This window comes from Dreissena polymorpha, chromosome 1, assembly GCF_020536995.1.
Source record: "Dreissena polymorpha isolate Duluth1 chromosome 1, UMN_Dpol_1.0, whole genome shotgun sequence".
NCBI lineage: Eukaryota > Metazoa > Mollusca > Bivalvia > Myida > Dreissenidae > Dreissena > Dreissena polymorpha.
In genome coordinates this window covers 160644755-160664364 of record NC_068355.1, presented here as the reverse complement: position 1 = coordinate 160664364, position 19610 = coordinate 160644755, and the positions used below count along the sequence as shown (strand labels likewise).

At 35.5% G+C, this 19610-nt stretch overlaps 4 protein-coding genes and 1 long non-coding RNA gene across 14 annotated transcripts in view; 3 read left to right on the top strand and 2 right to left on the bottom strand.

The window, feature by feature from the left end:
• LOC127858370 (34 kDa spicule matrix protein-like) overlaps positions 1 to 11197 on the bottom strand; it is a 420221-nt gene extending 409024 nt beyond the window's left edge. Inside the window, exons 1-2 of one of the 2 annotated variants that reach the window (XM_052395490.1) lie at positions 11075 to 11197; positions 7714 to 8734 (exon numbers count right to left, since the gene is read on the bottom strand). In XM_052395490.1, the coding sequence (XP_052251450.1) occupies positions 8038 to 8703 (666 nt within the window). In that variant the 5' untranslated portion in view covers positions 8704 to 8734; positions 11075 to 11197 and the 3' untranslated portion in view covers positions 7714 to 8037. Of the gene's footprint in view, positions 1 to 7713; positions 8735 to 11074 lie in introns of those variants that run through there. The other variant, XM_052395457.1, reaches the window with a different exon arrangement.
• LOC127858567 (uncharacterized) overlaps positions 1 to 17221 on the top strand; it is a 198534-nt gene extending 181313 nt beyond the window's left edge. Inside the window, exon 2 of the long non-coding RNA XR_008038974.1 lies at positions 16775 to 17221. This is a non-coding gene — a long non-coding RNA (uncharacterized LOC127858567). The remainder of the gene's footprint in view (positions 1 to 16774) is intronic.
• Positions 1 to 19610, top strand: part of LOC127858487 (uncharacterized) — a 418400-nt gene that overhangs the window by 391012 nt on the left and 7778 nt on the right. The gene's annotated exons all lie outside the window — the stretch shown is intronic.
• On the top strand, positions 12606 to 14329 carry LOC127858431 (uncharacterized). Its single transcript, XM_052395596.1, has 2 exons — positions 12606 to 12690; positions 13271 to 14329. The coding sequence occupies exon 2, from the start codon at positions 13302 to 13304 to the stop codon at positions 13989 to 13991; it is 690 nt and encodes a 229-aa protein (XP_052251556.1). The 5' UTR covers positions 12606 to 12690; positions 13271 to 13301; the 3' UTR covers positions 13992 to 14329.
• Positions 16009 to 18343, bottom strand: LOC127858438 (BAG family molecular chaperone regulator 4-like). Of its 9 annotated transcripts, none has more exons than XR_008038944.1 (2): positions 18022 to 18343; positions 16009 to 17235 (listed from the first exon to the last, which is right to left on the bottom strand). XR_008038944.1 is itself a non-coding variant. In XM_052395624.1 (2 exons), the coding sequence occupies exon 2, from the start codon at positions 17233 to 17235 to the stop codon at positions 16645 to 16647; it is 591 nt and encodes a 196-aa protein (XP_052251584.1). In that variant the 5' UTR covers positions 17236 to 17248; positions 18122 to 18254; the 3' UTR covers positions 16009 to 16644. The 9 variants fall into 9 exon arrangements, 8 of the variants coding, with proteins under 8 accessions (XP_052251584.1, XP_052251601.1, XP_052251572.1 ...); XM_052395624.1 differs by having other exon boundaries at positions 16009 to 17248; positions 18122 to 18254; XM_052395641.1 differs by having other exon boundaries at positions 16009 to 17243; positions 18122 to 18229.

Below are 19610 nucleotides of genomic sequence, written 5' to 3'. Positions count from 1 at the left end.
ATACCCCATCACATTACCACCCCCTCCCATAACCACCTCCTCCGCCGCCCCAATGTCAAATCACTTCCGACGCCCCTGATACTTGAGCATACTAATATATTTACACAGACATGCAGAGTAAAAATACATGGGATTTCACTGTCAGTTTTGCAGGGCAATACTGGATGTAGTGATATACACCAGAGTCGATCTGTTAAAAACGTCAATAAGAGAGAAACTATTTTAAGACACTGAACCGGAAAAAGAGGCGAACAACCTACGATTAAACTATTTTAAAAACACCTATCACTTTATACCAGGTCTGAGGTAACTGACTGACAATGAATGCATGCAGACAAGCAAGGTTTAAAATGGAAAAAGAAATCAAAGCAAATGATAATAGCATGCATGGGCTGCAACATAAAGGAGCAAAGTTAGCATTGACAGAATCATTAAGAACAAATGGAGCATTTACAACTGGGACCACAACAAGTCCTGATCAGTCTCACAAACTCTTTGTAGTTTTCCGCGCAGCGGACAGTGTTTGGGAGGCTGTTCCAAACCTGGGCGGCCTCGAAACTGAAGCTTTTCCTACCGTATGATTCTGTTCTAATATGAGGGACTTCAGCTGTGTTACTGTAACGGATAGAATATGAAGAGTGTTTAATTTTCACGAGGTTGTGTAAGTATGGTGGAGGTAATTTGAATATGATGTTTTATGCTTCTATTGCCATAGTTCTTAATCTGCTAAGGTGTAATGTGGGCATGTTTGCCATATCAAGCAAGGTCTCATAGCTTGAGGAGAAATCATTGAAAGTAATTCTCAAAGCCCTGTGCTGAAGTTTCTCTAGTTTATTAAAGTTTATTTTGAAGCAGAAGTGCCATACTTGCGGTCAAAAATTAAAGTTGGATCTGATAAATGACTTGTATATTAAGATATTATTATCAGATGTAAGAAATTTGCTGAGTCTTAATAAAACATTAAGTTGTTTCGCTGCCCTTTTTACACATGTTGCTGATTTGTTGGTCAAAGTTTAATAAGAAGTCTATGTCAATGCCTAATAATTTGACTACATCATCACATTTTATAGTGTTATACCCAATACTGAATTCTTTTTAATGTTTATGAGTTTTTTTACCAATAGAGATTGCTTGAAATTAATCTGGATTAGCCTGCATATGGTTGAAATTAAACCATTGTAAGTTGAATGCTTTCTGTTTCAAGGACTGATTTGAGTGTGTCAATGTTTATGTGATTGAATGAGAGGGTATTATCATCTGCATAGTTGTAGAGTGTTGCTTTGTGTACAAAATAGAATACATCGTTCATGAAAATGAGGGGCCCAAGTATAGAGCCTTGTGGAACCCCTTTTTTGTTTCTAGCCAAGGACAATGGTCAGAGCCGAGTTTGAATTTTTGTTTGCTTTCATATAGGTAGCAATGTTTCATGGGGGAACAAGCACTGTCAGATAAACCGTAGGCAGACATTTTTGCGATAATTAAGTCATGTGGAAGGCAGTCAAATGCCTTAGATAGGTCCATTAGCATTGCGGCTATGTATTCATTTTTTTCGAGTGATTGTTTCCAGTCTTCACAAAGACGGAGGAGCGTAGTTTGACATCCATAATTAGGTCTACAAGCTGCCAAATAATTGCTGAAAATGTTATCAAAATGGGTGGATAGTTGTTTTTTTTTTTTTTTTTTTCAAAGATCTTCCCAGTTCTTCGTACTTCTATTTTTAGGTATGTATTATGAGCCTGCCTAGTTTTGTAAATAACCTTTCTATATTCAGAATTCATATATGGGGGTTGATTTGTCCTAGGTTTTTTTCTGTTTAATAGCAGCGTGTTTATCAACTATTTCTTTAAATAAAGTTTCAGTTGCCCAGTAAATATAATCAACATCATCAAAAATATGATCAATTGTGTCCATATGTTCCTTAAGTGTTGTAAAAAATCACACTATGACAATCACTAATGCTGCAGTTAACAACTTTAGTATTACAAAGTAAATTACTAGAGTTTGTTAAAATAATATCGATTAGTAACGGCGTAGAATTTCTGGTAAAACAGATTGGGTTTTGCACAAGATTAGTAAGGTTAAATGTATCGATTAGATTATAAATAAGTTTTCTTTTGTCACATTTCAACATATCATAGTTTAAATCTCCGATTACAATTATATGATCAAAATTTATATATGCACATCTGATCTAGCACCGTGGATATTTCGGTATCAAATAGACTGTCCGGTGTAGATGGAGGTCTGTAGGAGCAGAGTATACCCCACCTCCGTTTGTTTAGTTCAAGTTGGTAGCAAATTGTTTCAATGGTGTAGCATTCAAAGTCCAGTCGCCTTTTAATAGGTAGATTGTCAAAGTTTGTACCCCTCTGTGGTGAAGATATTGTCGTTAAAGGAACTGTCATTTTTTTTTCAGCAATTATAAAATTGTAAATATGTCTACAAGTTTATCATCCAAAATTTGTTTAAGTTATTGAAATGTATATCCGATGCTAATGATATTCCCATATCTAATGATTTGACGTTTCTATTAATATTTTTTAAGTGTTTTATCTCACCAAAGATGTCGAAATTAGATGAGTCGTCCGAATTTTCCGAAATTGATGATGTATTTTGCGTGTCCACAGGGGGGTCACTCCAATTTTCCTCTTCATCGTCTGAAGGGACTTAGCTATCGGTTACATTTTTAGCAATGGATGTACAATTTGTTTCCCGTGGGTTGTTCTCTGCAGTATCTATCCTTGTGTCATAAGATGTAAACAAACTACTTATTGGGTTCATAAAAAGTGTTCCTTGATGACAAACCCAAACCCAAACTTTCAATCGTACAAATTGAAGAAATGGGACTTCACATGCCCAAAATGCACCATTTCGCAGAATTATAATAACGACCAATTCGTTACAGCTGCAGTACCAATCTTGATTTATACTTAAGAGTACCCGGGGTACATTTAAGTAATACCCGAGCCGACAATGATCAATCGAGCTATACATTAACAACATAGCACAACAGCAAGCTATTAGACGGTTACTATGGCTCGATTGGTCATTGTCGGCTCGGGTACTACTTAAATGTACCCCGGGTACTCTTATTTATTCTTAAAGGGACCGTCAACCACGAATGACGAAAAAATAAAAGTTTTAAAATACCCTATTTTTTACAATAATTTGTTGATATTGATTAAAATATCACGACTGGTATATAACATTACTTGAAAAAAGTTGTTAAGTTTTTATATTTTCAGTATATTCGGTAATAAATTTTACTGGGTACAGATACCAGGTAACTACCAGTTAACTATAAATAACGCAAGTAGATTGATCATCATCGTCACGTGGAAAACCCAGGAATGCAAATTCTGCATGCGTAGTAAATTGTATATATATATATATATATATATATATATATATATATATATATAAATAATAAAAGTAAAAACACGTGTCTGGGATTTTAAATATATATTGATTTAGCCAACGCGTTTCGCATAGCTCATCAGGGCATAATACAATATATTACAACGTCAAAATGTCATGGAGATAACGTCATATCAATTATGACGTCATAACGTCAATAAATATTAAATGAAATTTAATTTGGGTTTAAATACATGTATAAAATGTTGTTCTTTTGCTAACCTAGCTGAGATATTGTTCGAAAATAGCTTATAAAAGGGAAATATTTTAAATTTTGGTTCATTATGGGAACATTCATCTAAATATTTACTTAAAGGCATCTGTCTTGTTGAGGGGTCTCGCATTTGTTGTTCATGGACAGAACGCCTATTTCTAAGTTTATCGCCAGTTTGACCTATATAATATTGTTTGCATCCATTGCATAATAATACATAAATCACATCTTGTATATCACATGACATATTAGTTTTTATTTTGAACATTTTGCCATTAAAATCAAAAGAATTCCCTTCAATAATATAACCACACAGGGCGCATCTAGAGTCATTACATTTGGATACTCTTGGTTCTTGAGATGAAAAGTAAGATTTGGTTAACAGACGTTTTAAATTAGGTGGCTGTCGCTTATATTTTATTATCTTCTGATTTGAAATTATTTTATTCATAACCAGGTCTGTTTGTAAAATGTAAGCGACAGCCACCTAATTTTAATGGCAAAATGTTCGTTATTTATAGTGTGTATTTCGTTATGTCACCTATTTTCGCGATGTACTTTCGATTTCACATCGAGAAATTTTATTACCGATACATACTGAACATATGAACTTTTTTCAAGTAATGTAATATGCCACTCGTGATATTTTAATCAATATAAACTAATAATTTAAAAAAAGGGTATTTAAGAACTTTTATTTTTTCGTCATTCGTGGTTGATGGTCCCTTTAAATGTACCCCGGGTACGGAAATTATACTAACACGTACACCGGTACCCGGGAATTCTAACGGTTAAATGGTCTTTTTTTCACATTAATTATGTTCATAGTTATGTCAATATTTTGAAAATGGCATAAATTATATCAAAACTCATACTCAACAAAGAACGCTGAGGCAGGTTTTGTTCAAGGAGAAATTTGTGTCGTATTTTGTAGTGCGTATTATGACATCGGATTTTGGGCGGGAATAAAACTCGTGTAATGTCTTAATTGGCCGGGTACGTTTTAGTGCATCTTCCGTACCCGGGGATCATTTAAGTATACTAAAGTGTACCCGGGGTACATTTAAGTAAAAACTGAGGCGACAATGACCAAACGAGCGTTACTAAGACCGTCGCAAGTAAATTATAACAATATAGAAATAATATTTGTTTTGAACTGTTCTTTCTTTTTCTGTTATACAAAATCTGTACACTTTTCGACAATTTGCTTAATTAATATGTACGATTAACAGTATAATCAAGGGAGGAAATAATATTAAAAAAAATACATAAAATTCACAATTTGTATGCTGACCAAAATCAGTTTGTGATGATTGCATGGATTTTATTAGACCTATGCCTGCATCCAACAAAGTCTCTGCTTGGAGGCTGACACGACGGACGGTGCATTTCGATCTAATGTCATCGTTCCCGATAGTGTAACGCATTGTGACCCCGTAAACTATCGGCTGACGAGCGAAAAGGACCGAGATCCACATTTTTTTTTGCTGGTATCAAGTATGATTTTTATTACATTTCTGATGAAGATCACTATTGATCCACGTTCTTGCGATAGCTATGCAGCGGGAAAAGTAAATACCAATAGAATTGCTCATGATCTTATTTCAAAGAATTCAAAAATACGGAATAATAATACTGTTACTTACCCTGTAAACCCTAAGATTTTGCATACTATTGCGGGATTATAATTAAGGTAATGGTTTACAGTAGATGTTTAAATATCATGTATAACATATCGTCCACATACACTCTAGAACTAAACTTAACTAGGAATAATCGTTGTCAGAAATTACAACGTATTTGCAAAATCCATTTTGCGCAGCCTACACAAGTGGCACAGTCTATACACTGCTTTAAGAATGTCGGTTTCAACGTACCGTATTCGGTGATTTTGTCCAGAATTAAGATTTTGCTCGCGGCTATGCAAAAACAAACAATTATTATTGTAAAACTTCGCATTAACAATTAAAAAAGAAGTCTAAAACATAAAGACAGCAAATAAAAATATACGTGTCATTCCAATTGCCATACTTATCGGCGCCAAATCATAATATATGTAGAATAGAAAAAAATACATGCTGATGTGTTAGTTTAAACTTATTTATTTCAACATAGTAACATATTCACAAGTTACATGACATTGACATAGGATTGGGCTGAAAGGCGAACCTTATTGGAACCCTCTCCCGATAAATAATATATTTACGCATGCCATTATGTCATGACGTCGTAGTAAATTGACAATACAAGATGCAAAATGCAACTTACAAGTCCAAAAAACATAATACAGAATGCAACGTATATACAAGTCCACTAACATTGATGGAAAGAAACACAAGCAATTTTACAGGGGAAAAGAAATAGAAATTAAGGGGGGGGGGGGGTGGGAGGAAACATAAACAGAAAAATAGTATTGATTTCGAGGTTGTTAACGGTCATGTAGAAATTTATGGAGAAGAAGAGTGGCAGAGAGAAGAAAATGGATGGCGGCTAGAATCTCTTGGTTGATTTTATGAAAAACAGAAAAACATATAGTGATGGAGAACATATCTGCGATACACTATTTATAAGCTGAGCTCGTTCTACACTGAACTTAGCACAATGAAAGAAAAGGTGGTTGCAGTCTTCAATTTCGTCACACGAATTGCAGTTAGGCGAGTCATTAATGTTTTTTTCTAAAAAGATGGGCAGCAAGAGAAATACAATTGGTGCAAAGACGTGTATGTAAAATTTGAAGATTTCGCGGCCCATGGTTAAAATGTTTTGGAGTACTAAAAGGTTCAGTGTTAGTATTCAAATAATTTTTTAAATGCTGACGTGTTAAATGAGTTGCATATCTAACTTTGTGTAACTTTTTAATATGCAATAAATTAAAATGACGACGTTTATGATGAGTATAAAGAAGGGGGATAAGGAGAAATAGAAAAGGGTAAAAACAAGATAGTGTACTAATGCAACCCACTTATTCGTTATAATAGCTAAAACCAAACATCGAGCGCTCTGTAGTATTCAATACAGTAGTCGGGCACCAAACATCGAGCGCACTGTAGTATTCAATACAGTATTCGGGCACCAAACATCGAGCGCACTGTAGTTTTCAATACAGTAGTCGGGCACCAAACATCAAACGCACTGTAGTATTCAATACAGTAGTCGGGCACCAACATCGAGCGCACTGTAGTATTCAATACAGTAGTCGGGCACCAAACATCGAGCGCACTGTAGTATTCAATACAGTAGTCGGGCACCAAACATCGAGCGCACTGTAGTATTCAATACAGTAGTCGGGCTCAACGTCTGTTTTGCACAATATTTCGCTCAGAGAGTAACACAATTTAAAGCAAAACTGGCCATAATGCATGTGCGGAAAGTGTCGTCCCAGATTAGCATGTGCAGTCCGCACAGGCTAATCAGGGACGACACTTTCCGCTTTTATGACATTTTCTGTTTAAATGAAGTCTCTTTTTAGCAAAAATCCAATTAAGGCGGAAAGTTTCGTCCCTGATTAGACTGTACGGACTGCAAAGGCTAATCTGGGACGACACTATACGCACATGCATTATGCCCAGTTTTCTCAGAACGCGACTCATATATATATATATATATATATATATATATATATATATATATATATATATATATATATATATATATATATATATATATATATATATATATATGAGTGTTGTTAAATACTGCAACAAGTATTGTTAAGAAGTACCCTATTAGCCGTTTATTATAAATTTTACTGCCTTGTCCGTTCAAACGTTACGATTGAATTTTATGTCAAATTATGTTTGTCTCAAGATAGATCATTGATTCTGATATGTTTGTCTCAAGATAGATCATTGAGCCTGATATATCTATTATTTTTAAGCGGCGTTAAATAAGGCCTATTGCAATATCAGAAGTCAAGTGTTATGAACTAATAAATAAGTAAATTATGCAACGATATTAGACTTTCATTTCAAAGCCATTTTAAAATTTTACAGTTTTGGTTCAGTACAATAATGAATGCATTTGCACTGACCTATGGTCATCAAATCTTGAACATTTATAAGCCTTGAACAAAAATGCACGCATAATTTTCTGAATTTTATTCATTTAGTCAACAGCATTTGTATAAAATATAAAGCATATTGTTCACTAAACCCCTTTTGTTTTGTACTAATAACATACCATACAAATACCAGTTTGCATGTGTATAAATTGCTAAATGTTTAATTTTTTCTCCTTTGATATACGTTAATACAGAATATACTGATGAAATTTTAGAAATCTGCATACAAAGTGGATGATAGTTCGATGGCATCATTACGTTAAAACACAAAATAAAATGCACGAGAAATTATGTGGAACGTGTTTTGTAACATCAACATAAAGTTATAACAATAAATAACAAGTATCTAATGCTCTCCCGTTGATTCTCCCGTGGGATGAACCTCACTTTCTGATACGGTGACCTCTGTCTTCTGTACAACTACTGGTGTCGGTTCAGTCTTCTGTGCTGCTACTGGTGTCGGTTCAGTCTTCACTGCAGCTACTGGTGCCGGTTTCTCAGTGTATTCCGGTGGAGTTTCTACTGTACTTGAGTCCGGGTTAGTTACCAGCACGTTAGACGGATGCACGCCGGTATTCGCTTGAGAAGCTCCCAGATTAGGATGAGACGGGGCAGTACCATGGACAGGCTGTTGTACTCCATAGCCCTGTTGTTGCACGCCATAGCCTTGTTGCATGCCATAGTTAGGTTGTTGCATACCATAACCCGGTTGCATGCCATAAACAGGCTGTTGCATACCATAACCCGGTTGCATGCCATAGCCAGGGTGTTGAACCCCATAGCCAGGTACCTGTTGGATATACACCGGGTTACCTGCAACGGGAGCGTAGACAGGTGGCTGGATGATATGTGCCTGTTGTGGGTAGGGTGGGTGGTTTGATGCACTGTTATGGTGTCCATGTTGCACGTTGCCAGTATTTACCGTCCCGGGAGCAGTTTGAAACGGCGTATGATTGCCTCCCGGTCTTTGGATCGGTTTCATCGATTTACTCAATGAGAAACTCGAACCCATGGCTGCGGTGCAATATTGTGTTTTGTTAAGTCTGCAATATAAATTACATCAACCATGTTCGCATATCGTTTAACAATATAAAAGGCCAAATTTATACAAGGCACTAAAAGACAAAAACTATTATTAATTTAAAACATAGTGGGACAGTTCACAGCTTAAGCTGCTAAAGGAGCGGGGTACTTATCAATCAACGATCGAGTTGACCAATGTTGGATTTATATTTTGTAACAGTTGTTATCAGGCAATGAAAAACAATATTGAAAATAAGGGGCGAGGTGATTGTCATCTGTAAATGATGATGTGTTTAAACCGGATGATTGACTTGTTTCGAATTGATCTTGATTACAACGATTTTCGTGGCTGTTTTTATTGTACAGACAATAACAAGACTTGTATTCGTATGACATAGCTGCCCTTCTTACCCCCCCCCTTTTCTTCGGCTTTTTGAAAGAAAAACTCCACCAATAGATAGAGGTGCATCAGTCCACATGCTGATGTTTAAAAGTTTCAACCCTCTGGCGGTTACACTTATTGAGTTCACGCGACACAAGTTTAAAATAGTCATTTGTGGTTAACATAACTGTCACTTAATAATAGGTCAAAACATGATTTGTAAATCATATTTCTTATTACGAAATGTTCGAAATTGGCGTTAATGCCTAAAAATAAAAATCTCAATAACTTGGGTCAATATTAGGAATTAAGCGCCCAAATTTCAGATTTTAATTTGTCAGATGTTGCACTTTTATAAAATGAGCTAAGCAGAAAATTTCATTTTTGACCAGGTTGTCCAAATTTCGTTCCCACACATATTTAACATGCATTGTGTACGTGAACTATTAAACATTTTAAAGTGATATAATGCTCAGTTATGATCATGTGTGTCTTGTTCTGAGAAAACTGGGCTTAATTCATGTGCGTAAAGTGTCGTTCCAGATTAGCCTGTGCAGTCCGCACAGGCTAATCAGGGACGACACTTTCCGCTTTAATAGTATTTTAAGTTTCAAGGAAGTCCCTCCTTACCGAAAATCAAGTTTAGGCGGAAAGTGTCGTCCCTGTGCAGTCCGCACAGGCTAATCTTTGACGACACTTTACGCACATGTACTATGCCCAGTTTTATCAGAACAAGACACATGTTATAAGCTGATACGATGTAAACGGCATTGAAAATCGCAAACTGAATACGATTGCCTTACTTTTACTAGTATTTGATTCTATTTCAATAATGGGGCTACTTTACATGAATGTTTTTACTGTACAACTTCATGAAAGCATTTCAACGGGTTTAAATTTTAATTGCCTGACACGACAATTAAACAAGAGGTACTGCATGGTAGTTATTGGAAAACATATTATGTTGATAATAATTTTAAAATGCCATATAAAATGGATTGAAACACGTCCAGAGTATTCTGAAATATCCTATTGATATACCCAAAGCATGTGGATATTTGATACGGATCATTTGACGTAAATGAATTCACTGAGGAAGGGAATTTTTTAGCTCTTGAAAAAATGTGTATATGTAGAGTTCAAACACAATAATATGAACATAGAATAAGTTGAGATTGGTTGTTTACTTTAGACTTGGTCGAATAAGTTTAGAAACTTTATGGGGCGACGAAGAAAAAACACAACAATTTTGGTTATTGTGCTTTCTCATTTAAATAGTCATGTTTGTGACATGAATGAAATTGGGATAAGAATAGATAAATGATGTCCCGGGGGTTAATATTAACCGAAAAGGCGTCTTAAATACTCAGTTTTGATGCTATAAGAAGCCCAACTGGATCATTACAATGGATCAAAGTTGATTATATGGTCAGGATTGTAATGGGTCATATTGACACAAGGAAGAAAATTTGCTTCGGTAAAAAACAAATCGATTTCAATGTACTTGCGTCAACATGCGGGAATCTGGGTCTACTAAGTTATGCAATTCTAACCGATACCTCCCCTGAGTAACGACTTATTCGTTTACAAAACAGGTTGATCATAGAAACACGAAGAAAAGTAAACATAACCAAGGTCTTAATATACTAACTCAAGGTAGTTTTAACATGTTAGAGATACATGTACATACAAATGTACATAGCTGTTGCGACCATATGTGGTTAGCGTATCGCTATGATATCAATAAGTAAAAGCATCATTAATAATTTTCATTCAAATGATGTTTTTACTAAATAATATCATAGCCACACGCTAATTACATGTGGTTGCGGCAATAAATGGATTGAAATAAAGACTGTGGTATCGGTCAAACTACATTCTAACAGTACTGAGACCGATATGTAATAACAATGTACTCCCTAGTATACATACATTAAACTTATATATAAACAACGAGACTTAATAAACTTCAACATACCTGTTGTTAAATTTATCCGGTCAGAATTTGTTATCACGATCGATCAACTGTCACTGTGATAATTGATGTCTGTTCTGTTGAATAAACGTTCAACTTCAGAACTCACCGGTAAATGGAAATATCGATAATCTATGTTTCGATAGGTTTCAGTGTTCTACAGTAGAACGCGTTTAAACATAACGACCTGGTACCCGGGCCAATAATATATCTTATTAACCTCTTTTGTATTTAAATGAATGTTATTTAAAAAATGCACGCATTCTAGAAGAAATTGTTGTTTATTCGAGTACAAGAAATCCATTTTTGACTGATGTTTAAGTTTAAATCGATTCATTTCAGCTCATAGAAATAAGTCATAGAAAACAATACTATAAAAATATATATAAGGAAAAACACAACTGACAAATCGTTCTTTCATAATGGCGGGTTTGAAGGTCACCAACAAGCCAGGACGAAAGAACAATAAATATACTTGCCAGAACGGCAAAGGTGTACCAGAACGACAATTATGACAATTGTCGGCTTCGTTTGAATCGATAAGTGTTTCTTTAAAATTATGGAGATCCGGATTAAAACGGTGGACCAATCAATCAGGTAAACATATTTTGGGGTCGATATATGGGATATATGATGACATTCAATGATTTTCGGTTGAAATGCTGCTTTTTGGCAATATTCCAATATTAAACATTACACATAATCAAATGACTTGTAAATAATATAAGACAAAAACGACATTATAAATCTTTTACATAAAACGTTTGTATTGCGGTCTAGTCCAAGTTTTCACAAGTTTCTTGTAATAAGTACGGACGATGTCATCTCCTGTGTGAAGAATGTGCCATGTATTAAGATGTTTAGTCTTATTCGTACACGTCTTTATATAAGAGTTGCTGAACATTGTTTTTTTGAGTTTCGTTCAACCAGATAATCCTAAATAAAAAATTCTGTAATTCACTTAAATGTATTAGAACATCAGTATTTTTTACGTGTAAATCACAATTTGATATTTGAGAACTCTTCTCCATTGAATCCAGTGAGAAAGTAAAGACTAAATACAAAGTATGTTTACAAAAACTCAATTCAATAGTTGAAATAATTCTTTTAAAATTTATTTAATTAACAATTCTTATTAGTGACATTAGCAAAATACGCAGATTATCATTTTGAATACATTTCTTGTTTATCATAACAGACTCAGAAACAAGAACTTCTATTTAGTTGAACAGCTGTAAGTTCAAATGAACACCAAGTGTGATCTTTAATTAGTCATTACTTTAAAAAGCGTGTGTTTTTTTAATTCTTCATTGTATGTGGCCATTCGTGTCTTCTAGCATTAATATCATTTAAAGTAAGTAAGCGCTTGTTCTGTTAGATATTTAAAATATTGGTTTAACAAAAAAGGTGACGCTGTAAGACTAAATCTCCTGGGCATTCAACGTTTTGAAATGTTATAATCTGAAAACTATTGAAGATTAACATTATCGATCGTTGCATTGAGAGCTTTCCCAATATCATTGAAATCGAACAGTACACAGTTTCACAATAATTACGTTTGCATTATTGGTCATTTAGATAGTGACCAATTTTTTACCGGATGTATTGAATAATACGTGGTACGTACTACAATGTAGTTAATACAAAAGCAAATCGTACACCGAATGACATTAGAAGTTGTAATTATTAGTTTTGGAATATCGATAACATAAATAGTTTTTGTATTGTCATGTATTTAATATTTGTATTATGCTTGGCCAACAGCTGAACACATTCCTGTTGTAATCGTTCGTGTTACCCGGCGAGTTTATAGAGACGATAAAAAAACAATTAAATTATCTCTGGCGTTTATCATATTCGTAGTACAGAAAATATATTATAGCTAATATATAGCCGTTTCCGGTAAGGCCGTTACGCAAGATGGTTATTACGTTATAAATAGTATAATTATTGCATTCCTTATGCAATGAATAATATAATTTATTTTAGAAATAATACTAAGCAATTAAAAGGCATGAATGGGATGACATGATTGTATTCGTGATAGATTTGGTGTAAGTGGTGTATGGTACAAAATTGAAATTGTATTTGAATTGGTAAAGTTGACAGCTTATCGTATCCAGTTGTTTTCAATCGCAATCTTTCATCTAAATGTGAGGCACCTTTTTGACGTTGTCATTATGCGTTCTTTTGTTGTAGATTACTCTACTAAACAACAGCCAAATACAAGATGGGTTCGAGTTTCTCTTTGGAAAAATCGATGAAACCGATCCAGAGACCCAATGCCCACTCTCACCACACACCATTTCGAGTCGCCCCCGGAACAGTAAATACTGGTAACGTACAGATGCCCTGTACATGTAACCCTGGTACATCTTACCAACAACCGCTCCCCGCACAGGTTATGCAGCCGCCCCCTTACATGACACAGTCGGTTGCGGTCGCTGGTAATGGTTTCCCAGTACCACTTCAACAGACACATGGCTTTGTGATGCAACATCCGGGATACGGAATGCGGCAGCCAGTCTTTGTGATGCAGCAGCCGGAATATGGGCTGCAACAGCCGAGCTTTGGGGTACAACAGCCTTTTAATGGCAAACAGCAGCATACCTATGACATGCACCAGCCTGGTCCTGCGACAAATCTTGGATACTCAGGCGCCAGAACAATAGACCCCCCTCCGCCATACACAGAGAACTCTGAACCAATGGTAGGTGCCAAGCAGAACGAGGCCGTTGTATATCGTGTCCCAGTGACCGAGGTATCACCCAACGTCGAAACAGATAAAGAGGAAATCTCGTCGGTATTTTCACCTGCACACGAAACAAATCCGGCGGTCAATCAAAACAATGAACAATTTCAAATCACGGAGCATGGTGCAGGCGACGCTTCAAACCAAGAAGAATTACTGCTTGTGTAGATTAAGCCCTGGTAACTTGATGCAAGGTTCAAAATGATTATATGTTTTACTGTCTTTTTCTCAGATATATGTCGGATAACAAATCCTATCACAATTTGTAATACATATAGTGGTTTTAATATGCTGTGTGGAAGGCTTAGTGCATCACAAAATAAAAGATCGGATAATGCATTAACATAAAGTTTCCATTGTGTAGGCATTCAAACATGACATTTATTTTGTAGCAAAGTGATTCAATTGGCTTATATTATGTAATTGTATTTTTTTATTTCGATACAGTTGTTACCTCGAAACTGTATAATGAGGTTCTGACGTCCAAGACTCAGTTTAGTTTCTTTGTAATATGTGTTAAATAGTATTTATTATTATGTTGTTAAGTTTGGTATTAATTTAATTTTTTATTATATTATGCCATGAAAATATAATTCAGAATATATTATGGACGTTATAAAAGTTTTGTTGTGATGAGCCAAATACATATTCACAAGCCGTTGTATTTGTTTACCCCATATATCATTAATGCACGTGAGATACACATCTGCATACTATTCCTAAATAAGAGTTGACCCGGTACATGTACTATCTTTTTTCTTTTTTCAACTTCGTATTGACATTGCATTTTGTTTCTCAAAAATACCCGTAAAAGTAACGAACGTAACCGACCTCAAAAGATGAGCGATACCTATATTAGATTATCATTCCACGTGTTCTTAATTAAAATGCCAGGTAAATTTGTTACTTTAGTATATTTAGAATCGATTAAGATGCGATGTAAATTTACCGGTAAGTAACTGTAGAATGAACTGTTAATACCCCGCCGCAAAGCGCTCTACAAATCCTTGACCATTTGGTGGATTTTCGTGAGACTTGTATAGTATGTTAAGGACATGGAGTAAATGTGAAGTAGGTATAAGTCAACCATACCAGCTTAAGGTCAGTGTCGTACTTTAAAGTGAAAGGCTTGATCCTCTATTCACATGTCCGCTCCATATTTCTACACCCAATGAAGACATTTCATCAAACAAAACTAAAAATCTAACATTCATTACGACAGTGACTCAAGGTCGATGTTATTGCCGGCTCATTATACTGGTCACAACTGAAGTTCAAAATTCTGCGCAAACATTTTTCTGTCCGCTCCATTTACCAGCTGAAAGATTTTCGTGAACATTAGAATGTCAGACGCTTTGAATAATTTGTACGTATCTGCGTTATATCTCATAAACAAATGTAAGGTTTTCTTTAAAAAAAGTTAAAGCTAATCAGAAGTAGTCCATATGTTATGAGTCTATCACGCAGGTTGAAAGTCATGGTCAACACTATAATGTCAAAAGAATCAACATAGCTGTCTTTTTGACTGCCTTGTGCGATATGCTACTGGCAAATTACTTGTACACTGCAATAAGAATACTATATCGATCATTTTAACCACAGAGAGATGTACATGAAAAATGGCTACATATATGGGCTGATGTCCAAGTTTTAATGGGAGTCATAAGACCCGTGTCTTGCGAATATGGGACTTATACCAAATGCTGGTCTGGAGCTACCCGAGCTGGTCTGGAGCTACCCGAGCCGCATAATGCAGAAGACCCATTCTCGCACGACGACGAGCCTCATAAAATGTGTATTGTTCTGAGAAAATTGGGCTTAATGCATGTGCGTAAAGTGTCGTCCCAGATTAGCCTGTGCAGTCCGCACAGGCTAATCAAGGACGACACTTTCCGCTTTTATGGTATAGTTTTTATGGTATTTTTAGTTTCAAGGAAGTCCCTCCTTGCCGAAAATCCAGTTAAGGCGGAATGTGTCGTCCCTGATTAGCCTGTGCGGACTGCACAGGCTAATCTGGGACGACACCTTACGCACATGCATTAAGCCCAATTTTCTCAGAACAAGACACAAATGCTTATCAGTAATTAGTCGGGACATGGAAGTTATACTAGGGTAGGATGTGAAAGAGTAAAAACGCTTCAACTATCAAATAAAAGCATTACTAAATAAAAAACGAAACATAGTGTATGAAAAAATAATTTTATTTCCAGGATAATATTTAATTATACGGAGACACACTCATATCGGTGATATGATTTATAAAATTGAAGCAACAATCACGTGGTCTTATACTAATGAAATGAAAAAAGTTAAGTATAATTTCACCGGTTAATAATTTTAACACTATATACATGTTATTTCTACAAAAGCATTTCAATGTATTTTGTTATTACATGAACAAATGGAAAAATGAGAGAAAAAGAACAATGAAGTAATAGAAGGAGATAACACTATGAGTACTTGTATTAACGATAACCAGAAATAATAATGGCACTGCATTGTATAAAGCAATTAATGGTTAAGGTTTAATTAATGATTTGTTGTTTTAACACGACTTACTATTATTTACAGAATCAAACCTATAACTTTAGAGTTGTATTATTAGCGTTAGTCAAATTAAAACAGACAACATGTAAATAAATACCACAATCAAATGTTATAAAAACTTCACCGCATCATGACATGTCGTTTGAAATACAGTCAAATTCCACTACAAACGAGTTAACTAGTAAATTATGATTGTACCAATTCAAATAACTCCCCGTTACATTCACCGCTAAAACTTGACGAGTCACATCAACGTCTGTGTTCATCGACAATCTTACATTTTGTAAGTGGCTGATGGTGGTATGGATCCTTGGTATGGAGGAGGATGGTCGTTGGTATTAAACGGATTTGGTTCAATGGTCGGCACTGGAGGTTTCTTAGAATGTGCCGGAGGTGGTGCAAAGGTCGGCCCAGGAGGTTCCTTAGAATACGCCGGAGGAGGGGCAAAGGTCGGCGCAGGACTGTAATTCGACGGTTGTGGGTTGGCATTGGTCATGTACATTGAAGAACCGGTCATGTACATTGACTGCTGGCCCATATTTAAGGCCGACTGGCAAACCATACCGTTTGGGTATCTGGTAACGGTCATGTTCGGGGCACCATAGCCTTGAAACGTAGTGCTATTCGTAATGTTGAATCCATCGTCAGTGCAGTAGTGCGTGTGGTATTGGTAAGCATGGCCACAATGATTGACCGGAATATTTTTACAATTCGGACATTTCTGTGATACGTTGCCGGTGTCAACTGTGCCTGGCACGATTTGGAATGGCGTATGACCGGTGTAGTAGCCCCCTGGTCCCGGTGAAATGTATCCGCCCACCTGGCCGGTGTGAGGGTTTATTGGACGACCGCCTCCTGCACCCATCTGGAAGACTACACTAACTCATAAAAATAAATGAATATGACATATCGTGGAAATAACTGAATTTTGATTAAAAAAAATATCTTTCCGCATATGTAAAGAATCTCATTATCAGATAGACAAATAAACAAAGTAAATTTTTAACCCCATCAGCAAGAGAGAAATGATTTATATCATGCTGTCCTGTTTGCATATTGTATATTTATTTTATGCTTTCCGGTGGTTTATTGAGAAATATCAGTGAAATAAAATGACGTCATTTTTTTTCAACGAAATGACGTCATAAATCCAGCGACATTGTCCAGTTAAACTCTTTTACAATTTAAATAAACGGTGAACAAAGCATAAAATAAAAAGAAAATTTGTTGGATTCGATGAAATATCGATTTTAATTCACTCGTGATCATAAAAAAAAAAAAATTCACTCGTGGCACGAGTGGCTGCAAATATTATTTTCTATGATCACTCGTGAAATAAAATCGATATTCCATCGAATCCAACAAATATCCTCTATATATATATTATAGGAAAGTAACCAATTGCCACACAACACCACAGACCATGAATTAAATTGAGGTCGCTGTCTTGAAGCGGTCAATGCAAAACATTTGGGCTTAAACGGGCGTTATACAGCTATGAACATTATATATGACCCAATAGATATATACACAAACATTTGATCTAAATAAAAGATTAACCTCATAAAATCACAATTCAATTCAAATAGCGATAGATGAAAATATAAATAATTGTAAGTACCTTTTTCAAGTATAAAAAGTCAACACATACCTGAGATATTTACTTAATTGTTATTTCGAAACTTCAATGTTTAAAGTCCTCGACAAAGTAAAATAAACTTGCAAAATCTTTACATCATATGCCAATTTACCCAGTGCGTGTCCCACTTGAACATCGATTGACGGGATAACGATTTTGGCTTTATGCCCAGGTTTATGATCTTCCTCATACCTGGTTAACAGAGTTATAATGTACAGTCATGATAACGGTCATGTAAATATTAAAATCCTATGGCGTGCTAGCTGTTCTATTTGATCTGTAAACAGGTTGATTTGACTGGTTGTCTGTCTAATCGATCGTCCTTTCTTTGACAAACATGTACATTTGAGATTTTTATAAGACAACGAATTTTTTTTAATTAAATTAACACCATAGAGAGTTTTCAATAGATGAAACAAATTCAGCAACCAGAATGTTTACACCCACACACATTCAAGTAAAATTGAAAACAACCAATGATCAATTAGCAAAAGCACAATTTTTTTTTAAGATGTGCATTTCAAAGAGTCTGTTCCGTTCAAGACTTTAAAACAAGATAATCAATGCGACCAAGGGTCACTCACCTTTATTTACAGTGCATTATCGATGTGGGCGAAGGCGACATAATTATGTGAGTATGAGAAGTATTAAGTTTAGAAACAGCATAATTTCAACATATTTTTGCGCAGAGTTTTCAATGGGTATGTATATTTATTTGCTTATGACAACTACGGATAATAACAATACAAAACTGGATTCGAATCTACGTTTCTTCTACGTATGATGAACATAAAATCCGCATATTCTATATTTCTAGCCTGTTTTTTTATACAAAAATTTAACATGCCTAAAACCTTTAAAGGGACCTTTTAACAGATTTTGTCATGTATTGAAGTTTGTCATAAAATGCTTTATATTGATCAATGGAAACATTGGATCTAAAAATCTCCAGTAAAAAACAAGAATAAAATAAAAAAAAGAAAAAAGTAACCCTCAGCTTGGCTCGAACCGCTGACCCCTGGAGTAAGTCAAACGCGCAGACCACTCGGCCATCCGTGCTCATACAATGCGTACTTTATACTTTATATAAGCAATCCTCAAAGTGTCACACAATATAACGACAACAGCAGAACTCTCCAAATTATTCAATCGTTTCGCGTTGCAACGCTTTATAATGTTCAAGTTTTTAAATCATCAAAAGATGCATATTATGGATAATTTAAAACATAGTGAATGTTCAGTAATACTGTTTCTTCACAAATATCATAACTGCAACGAAATTTGCGAATCTGAAACAATCTTTTGTAATTTTGTCAATTTACTAAAACGTGAAAAGGCCCCTTTGACTGGTTGCACATGATACTTGAGCCTGTATGACCAGTACGACAACTCGAATGGGACAGTGGCAATCTGCTCGCTGCAGTTACCCCATTCCCGGTCACCACAAGCTATGTATGACCAGTACGACAACTCGAATGGGACAGTGGCAATCTGCTCGCTGCAGTTACCATATTCACGGTCACCACAAGCTATGTATGACCAGTACGACAACTCGAGTGGGACAGTGGCAATCTGCTCGCTGCAGTTACCCCATTCACGGT